This window comes from Cariama cristata, unplaced genomic scaffold (genome assembly GCF_000690535.1).
Source record: "Cariama cristata isolate BGI_N322 unplaced genomic scaffold, ASM69053v1 scaffold23521, whole genome shotgun sequence".
NCBI classification, from domain to species: domain Eukaryota; kingdom Metazoa; phylum Chordata; class Aves; order Cariamiformes; family Cariamidae; genus Cariama; species Cariama cristata.
The window spans coordinates 4,018-12,635 of NW_009599167.1; the positions used below are offsets into that span (position 1 = coordinate 4,018).

The following is an 8,618-nucleotide window of genomic DNA, read 5'->3' on the forward strand; positions in this document are numbered from 1 at the left end:
CTCTGGCCACGCAGAGCCGGGAGCAAGCAAGAAACCGAATCCTCCTCCCCGGCAGAGAAGAGCTCCAGCGTGGCCGGAGCCATCAGAGAAGGGAACGGCACATTTCCCCAGCAGCGCGTTGAGCTGGGAAGGGCGAAGCAAAGCAAATCGTGTCTTTAAAGACTGGGGAATAATTAATTCCTTATTTATTGTCACCATCCGGCACTCACTGGGGGTACAGAGTTCCCTTCGGAGGGGGTACCGGCACGTGCGGTCACTATGGCTTTCTCCCAGGTGCAGTGCCTGGACGACAGCCACGTCAACTGGAGGTCCAGTGAGTCCAAGCCCGAGTTCTTCTACAGCGAGGAGCAACGCCTGGCCCTGGAGGCACTGGCTTCCCGTGGGCCCGATGCCTTCTATGAGGTCCTGAAGAAGGAGAACATCAGGGACTTCCTCTCCGAGCTGGAGCTAAAGAAGATCCTGGACACGCTGGAGACGTACGACCCCGGCTCCGAGTACATCCCACGCCACGGCAGCAGCGTCGGGGAGAGCGAAGGCGATCGCAACAGCCAAGGGGATGAGCAGGATGTGGCCCCCTCCCTGGAGTACTGGCCCCAGAGGTCCGACCGCTCCATCCCTCAGCTGGACCTCGGCTGGCCCGAGACCATCGCCTACCGCGGGGTCACCCGTGCCACCGTCTACATGCAGCCGCCCATCGAGGGGCAAGCGCACATCAAGGAGGTGGTGCGAAAGATGATCTGCCAGGCTCAGAAGGTGAGGTGCGCTGCGCGGACGGGGCAGGATTTGCCCCAGGCTGTCCTGCCGAGGTCAGGTCCTGAGGTCCTGCTTAGCCTGCTTATCCCTGTCCTGCAGGGAGTTCTGCCCAAGCAAAGGCATTGGAGTCAAGTGTTCAGGTTTTTCCACGTTCATTCAGTGTAATTGATGTTTGGGGATCAGATTTTGCTGAAGATGCTGTTAGCCTGGTCCAAGACTCCTGGAAGGAATGCGACCCTTCCCATGATCCGTACGACAGCATCATTAATCCCCAGGGTCCCTATGGGGCTGTGGGGAAAACCACCGGGGAGAAAAATGGGTTGAGCTGCTTCCCAGCTGCGAGCCCGCAGTCCCAGGCACCCCACGCTCGTTATTCCCAGAGGCCTGGGTGACGGCATGTGGCAACACGCAGGAACCGGAGGAGCCAAACTCAGCCCTGGGGCAGAGCAGCCAAAGCCACTGGTTTGGCGTTGACGTACATGAGGGTCAAGTTTGGCCTGAGATTGCTGCAGTGCTCCAAGCTGGCCTCATCCTGGATTTAAGAGAGAAATGATGAGCTGATGTGCAGGACAAAGGCTGGGGAGATGCTGAGGGGATTTGGGTTGAGACTTGTCCTCCCTATGGCATCAAACCAAGGAGGAAGGAGTTGGGGTGCATGAGCGATGGGGTCAGGGGAGATGATGGCATGCATTGAAGGCCAGCTGTGGTGGGCAGAGGCTGCTGGTACTTCCCAGTGACCCAGTCCCACTGGGAAGCGCAGGAGGGGTCGGTACCTGCTAGTTTTATGGTGCTTTGAAGCCCTTTGAGCTCTCTGCATCCGCTCCCCTGAGAAATGCAGCTCCAAGGGAGGAGCATCCCAACCCCAGGGATGCTCCAGCAGGAGAATGGGGAGACGCTGCCAGGGTGGCTATGGAGCAGCGGGAGAGAGGCTAGGATGTCAGGTCCACCTGGCTCCAGAGATCCCCGTGCCAGGGCCATGGACAGTGCTGGAATTCCCAGATCCAGGCAGGAGAGAGGGAATCCTGGTGGCACGCAGCCGTCGGAACCTCTCCAGGACCAGAGAGCCGGGGATCTGAGGCTGAAGAGCCCCAGCTTGGGCAGGAAAACTGATCTCCCAATGTGTCCGAGGCAGCGGGCTCACGGCAACAGTTGACGTGGGGGATCAGGGCTGTGCTACCATGGATGGGAGCTGCAGCCACTCTCACCTTCCAAAAGTTGAGGCAACCTGTCCTTACCTGCGACATTTTCCCTGCCAAAGAGCTTTGCAGTGAGGGCAAAGGGAAGGGAGGGCTGAACTCCCATGGGATGGAGGATGGGAGAACTGCCCCACTACGAATAATGTCTCATCTTCGGGTGTTTTTTGGCTGCCTCTGACGTGAGCTTCCAGCTCCTGCCTGACTTTGCCTACTCACCGCTTCCTACCTGCCCGGACACAAACGGCATCTCCCTGAGTCATCCTACCACCCTCCTCCTGCTGAGCAGAGCCAGGCGGTTGAGTCAGGCAGCTGCCAGACCCTGCTGCCTGCACCATCCCCACCTCTCCTTGGAGCCTCTCCAAGCCGCAGGGACATGGCCGCAGTTGATGCTGCTGTGCTTCTCACCGGTACCTTGATGCTCCATGAGCAGGGCTGGGTTCTGCCTCCTGGTCCAGGTGGTCCCTGCCGGTGGGATGAGACGTGGTGACACCACTGGTGACATACAGGAGCCTGCTTGGAGCTTATGGCACCCCAGGAAACATAGAGATGGGTGCGTGCTTCAAAGCTGCGGTCTGCAGGGTCTGGGGATGGCAGGAGTTATGGGGGCCGACAAGTGGTCTCCCACCCCGTATACGAGGACCACAGCTACTGCAGCTGAACCTGCTGTCATGCAGCTGAGTCCAGGGGATCGCTGGTGTGGGTGCTCCCAAGCGTGGGGACGCTGGGGTCGACCACCCTCCTCTCCACCTGGAGGTTCAGCCAAGGCTTAAGGTCTTCACGGCAGCTCAGAGGTGAAAGGGTTTGGCTGAGGAAGCAGAGAGCAGACAGAGGGACGGTCCAGCTGCCACCCCATCAGATGTCACGTAGGCTGGCCACTGCCCCATCCTTTCTGCAGTGTCCTTCGGGCCACCCTGCGGAGATCTCTGCCGAATCGTCCCATCCCACAGGGCAACGGCAGTGCTTTTCATCCGCCTGCGAAGGAGGATGGGCTTGGGAGAGCTTCAGTATTGCTTCCCGGAGGATGACCCTTGCTCCAGATGCTGTCAAAGACGCTCGGTCCAAAATGTTCTCAGATGCCGAACACGAACCACCACCACGCGAGTTGCTGTCTCGTGGCCAAAAGAGCAAAGTTCACCCGACAGACAACCTGGTCGAGGACAGTTCAGAGCCCACGGGAGCGCTGCTGACGCCGGGCAGACTCACAACAGCCCAGAGCTGGGGCGAGGAAGCCCAGAGCCGAGACGTGAGGCCCCTTTGATGGTGCAGATGAACCTACTTGTTTGCAGGAACAAGGCCAAACGCTGCCGAGTTCAGAGCCTCTGCTTTGCTCTGCGTGAGGCAAACCCAGGCAAGCCGGAGCAGGGGATGCAAATGATCCTCTCCTCTTTCTGGGAATAAACGGGAGAGAAGAGAGGCAGGATCCTGTGGCCACATCCCTGCTCTCCCCGCAAATCCCCATCTTTGTGGCCAATGAATGGAGGTGGTCAGGGACATGGTGCACCACCGGGCTTCACCCTGGAGACCTTCATCAGGTCCAGCCCTGGCACGGCCACCTCTCCCTTGATGCAGATCCTCTTGGGCTGCAAATGTCACAGGATGGGTAGGGAGGAAGATCTCCCTTCTCTCTTCTTCTCCTCTAGATTTTAGCTCTATCTGACCAGAAACCAGAGCAGGCTGAAAACACTGACCTTGGCCAAAAGCCACTAGAGACAGCAGTGTCTGACCTCCTCTCTGCACTTGAGGTTCCAGGTTGGGACTGTGGTGATATAATTACCCTCAGCAACTTCCAGCAAAGGTTGCGAGGCCCTATTAATTACTGTTTACAAAACCTTCTGCCATTCCTGGATGAAAGGGTTGACAGGGGAGAGCAATTATTAATGATACTTGTCCCACCTCTCCCTCATCCCAACATGCTTCCTCTAATTGTGCCTCGGTGCCTGCCTAATTTATTAAATGCCCACGTGGTGTGCCCCAAAAATCATTATCTGATGATTCAGAGTGAGCTAATAAAGAGCTGTAATTTCCTCTATAAAACATGATCGTGCAGTTTATGTGCTCATCAAAGCCGTTCAGACGGATCCCAACATCATTTGCCCAGTGTCGCAGGGGATGCGACGCTCACCGCTCCTCGGGGTGCTGGGACACGGCACCCCCACATCTGCTGTCTCCAATGGATCTTGGCAACTCCTGGGACTCTGGGAAGAAAAGCATCACCCGCTTGGGCGCTGGGAGCATCTGGCTGTGGATTTGGTCTTCTCCGCACCCTCCAGATGAAGGGCAAAGGGATGGAAAAGCTTCCTGAGATGACAGAGCAGCAAAGGGGCTTTGAGAAGAGGTGCAGCCCTCCTGCTGCCCGGGACCTCCCCGGCACCCAGCATGCGGGGCACCGGGCACTGCCGCGGTGACAGGGACAAGGGTGCCAAGCTCTCTCCCCGCAGCAGGACGGCACAGTTTGCTCCAGACGCTCCCATTCCCTGGGCTGAAAAGCAAAGAGCACACAGGATTTCACTTCTCCGGAGCAGACAGACCTCCATTCTTTGCAGATGAAATCCTGTGCCTGGGTTTGGCATAGACTCAACCCCCCAGCCGAGGTTCACGTGCGGGCGGCCCAGCAGCAGATTTGGCCCCTGTGGCCCCTGGACAGTCACCGCATTGGGAGCGCTGCCAGCTCCCGGCCCATTTTGTGCCAAGGCAGCGCGTTGGCACGCTGGCATGAGATCCCGGTGACAAACCGAGGCCAAGCCTGTCCTGCAGGCAAGACGCGGCGGGAAGGGAAGCAGAAGTGCTGAGAGGCGACCGGATGCACCAGCCAAGCAGGAGAAATTGGGTTGAAAATGTGAGCAAGTGGGTGAGAGCCGGGCTGCCTCCCCTCTGCCCCAGCCACCCGCCCTGGGCGACTGCCTGCAGCGCGCTGCCTGCTTGCTCTTCCCTGCGTGAGCCGTGCTTAGGATGTGGGACGTCACCGTGCCGTGCCTGCATCCCTGCAAAACGCCTTCCCGTCTTCAGAGCCATAGCGGCGAGCCAAGGCCTTGGGAATGCTGGGACCGCAGTAGGAAAATGCCCTTTTGTTCCCAAAATGAAGGCCAATACTATTCTCATCTCCATTTCATAAGCCTTCAACGTCCCCTGGAGAAAATGCGGCGCACAGGCAAAGTGACATGACAAAGGCTGCAGGGAGCATCGGTGTCAGAGATGGGAGCAAAGTGTCTGCCGCCAAACCCACCTCCTCGAGCTGGGGAGATATCGTCCCCGTGCAGGTGCCCCTCACCTGGGACTCGCAGCAGACAGCCCAACTCCTCCCCTGTTACTTGCTGTAAATGGAAAAGCCAAGCCCTGAGCTTTAAGAGTAGCTTTGAACCTGTCCCACTTTAAATCATTGGTGAGACAAGCGCAGCCCTCACTGGGCTGCCCATGCAAGGCAGGCACCTGCTTTTCTGCCTCAGTTTCCCCACCAGGACAACAAGGATGTGGAGAGAACACGAGTGGGTGCACAAGGGAGCGAGGATATATCCTTTCATGGCAAAGCCTATTGAGACGCTCTCAGGTGAGGGTAAATGGGAATTCAGTTAAAGTCGAGTGGCAGAGCCATAAAGTCCCCTCTTGCTTGGCTGGCTGGCACCTCCCGAAGTACTTATGCGTGGCTGGGGTTGGGGAGGTTGGGGCAGCATCAGAGACGGCACAGGCTGGGGCTCCCCACACAGCCTCGCTCCTCGCCCCATCGCCTGCAGAAAAGGAAGGGAAGAGCCCGCAGTGTCACAACGCACAATCCTCTTCTTAATTAGAGCTCTCCACCTCCTGTGGCACAAAACTAATTAACAGGCAGCTTGGTGCTTTGAGAGCCCCAGACTGGATGCGTCTGAGTGTGCAAGCGCCCAGCACCATCCAGATCCCTTCCCTCCTGAGTGAGGAGTATCCTGGGGTCTCCCTGTGTCACCCCAGGGTGTGCACACTCCCATGATGGTGTCCACCCCGGCTCGGCCACGTGCCACGGCCAGCAGTGCCCTCCTGGAAGGGCGAAGGGCTGAGAGCACCCATCTCCCCCTGACCCAGGGCACCTTCCAGGAACAGGCACAGTGATGGGCCCACCGATGGGTTTCCAAGCACGGGACGATGACACGCCAGTGCCCCGGTGACAAGCCACTTTCCTGCCTGGCTCTTGCTACCCCGTGTGGGATGAGGGGAGGCAGACGCGGCTGCGCTGCCCTGTTGCTACCCCGGGGACTGCACCGAGGTGCTCACCTTTGCCAGCACACGCCTCACGCTGCACCGCTGCTGCTCACCGTTGTGTCACGGGTGATGTCATCTCCAGGAAGGCAAAAATCCATGGGCGTGGAGTGAACTCTGGTGCCTAGGCAGCCATCCCAGCAAAATCGCGGCGCAGCCGGATGCGGCGCAGATGCATCTTCCTATCGAACGCGAGACTCGCCCTGGCCCCGCCACAGCAGCAAACGCCCTGGGTACAAAGGCAGCTCTGGCTTGCAAAGATCAGTGATGCTACCATGTGCCAAACCCTACCATCACTGCACGGGGTCCTGGCACCGTCGTCCTGGCTCTGCTCCGCTTTCGAACAGCCTGGGAGGAAGGAGGGATGCTGCGCAGCAGGAGCAGCACCCTGGGCACCCACCGGGCTCCCGGCCACCACGCAAGGGCTGGGCAACGAGACCAAGAGAGATGTCAGCAGCCCCGATGACAGAAACACCGCCTGCCCCTGGTGCTCTGCTTTGGCAGCGAAGTGGAGAGCTGACCTTGAACCCAAGCACATCGCTGCTAGCAGCAGTCCGGACTTGGAAGAGCCGCTGGTCACAGGCGCTGGGAGCTGCAAGCTCCTGGCTGCTTTTAAGCAACCTCGTCAGCTCACACCCAGGCCTGGTTTTTAAAAGGTATTAAAAGTCATTTCAGCTCCTGAATGCGCCTCAGGGGTACCCAGATACTTTCTACCAAGCTTAGAGTCACTTTTAGCCGTTTTTCATATTGTTTCTCTCAACACAAGCATGCATGATAACCCCAGAGACAGCCACCGCCCCACGCAGCGTGCCCTCGGACCCACAGACACAGCACTGCATCACGGGTTTCCCCTTCTGGTGCTCCCCACCACGGGGCCACAGGCAGTGCCGACGGCAAAGGGACACCAAACGCAGCCAGAAACTGGACTCTAAAGTTTGTGGAGCTTGTTAAATGCGAGAAAGTTAGATCAACCCTCAGAAATCATTTTTTCACAAGTATATTATGCTATGGGCCACCGCCGAAGACCAAACCTCCCATAACGACAGCAGAGGAATGGGACTGGAGGCTCCTGCTTTCCACCTCCAGGTTGGCTGGAGCAGGGAGGGCGAACCTGGGCTCCCCCACACCAAATCCCAACCTCCTAGAGAGAGAGCACCAAGCACCAGCTATATCTTGGGGTTGTCACCCAGCCATGCTACCCAGACCCATCTCTCTTCTCCCCTCTCCAGGTCATCGCGGTGGTCATGGACATGTTCACCGATGTAGACATCTTCAAGGACCTCCTGGACGCGGGCTTCAAGAGGAAAGTGGGAGTCTACATCATTTTGGATGAGACCAACGTGAAGCACTTCCTTCAGATGTGTGAGCGCGCCCAGATGCACGCCGGACACTTGAAGGTAAGGATGGCCCAAAGGGTGCGGGTCTGGGTCACCTCCTCCGATGCAGGGAGATAAATCAGAACTATCAGCCCTGCTCCCTCCTCTGTTGGGGAGCATCACAACCCCCAAACTTTGGGCAGTGCTAGATGAGTTTAGTCCATTTTTCCTGTAGCCAAAGCTGAAGGTGATGCCCAAAGCCAGGAGCAGCAGGATGGAGGGAAATGGATGAGAGATGAGGACGTGGATTTCCACCCAGCAAAGCTGGATGCAGAAAGCCCAGGGGGCAGCCGGTGCCCAACCAGAGCTGACTTTGGGGCAGAGGGGTGTCCGGGGAGCTGTGGCCCTGCAGAGTTGGACACAACTCAGGCAGGGCACGGCAAAGCCCAGGGCAAACCTGCGTGCTCAGCTCCTCCTGGCAAACAAGACGGCAAGACGGACGAGGCAGATGCTGTGCCAGGGCCAGATCTGTGCTGTCACCAGCCCCAGGGGCAGGACCAGCAGGAGCAACCACCGGCCGGTTCTCTCGCTTTCAGGCTTTCCTGCAAGTCAGAGGCTAGAATTAAAAAACTCGATTTTCCCCTTTTCCGGAGCCTCCACCCCAGCACGGGGCCAGGAGCAGAGCAGGGAGGCACCCACGCTGCCCGCAGCCCCGGCAGCTGCCAAGGATGCCCTCACCGCTCTTGCCCACACCAGGCAGCACACCGGTGGGACCGATCTGCCCGCACACGCCTTGTTCTCCCAGCCCTGGAGATGCTGGCAGCTGCACATGGCATCACGCCTGTGCACAAATCCTGTTTGAAATGAGGGAAGATAAAGCAGTACGGGGGATGCCTGGCAGTGCGGGGTCTCGGTCCCCAGCCCAAAGTGCCCTAAACCCCTTACACATCCCTACGCACGCAGGGGGTGCAGAGAAAAATCACCTTGCACGGTGTTTGTGCAAAGGCAGAGGAAGATGAAGGGGCAGAGGGGAGAGCAGGGGGTTATATCAGCCTCAGGAGCAGCAGCGGGAGCAGGGACCCTCGCTCCAGCCGCAGGACAGAGTCCCCGGCTCTCCGCTGGGCACAAC

The 8,618-nt window shown here is 58.5% G+C and overlaps 1 protein-coding gene across 1 annotated transcript in view; it reads left to right on the top strand.

The window, feature by feature from the left end:
* The first annotated feature begins 258 nt into the window (after positions 1 to 258).
* Positions 259 to 8,618, top strand: part of FAM83G (family with sequence similarity 83, member G) — a 17,358-nt gene continuing 8,998 nt past the window's right edge. The window contains 2 exon segments of the mRNA XM_009709597.1: positions 259 to 753; positions 7,403 to 7,570. Of these exon segments, the coding sequence (XP_009707899.1) occupies positions 259 to 753; positions 7,403 to 7,570 (663 nt within the window).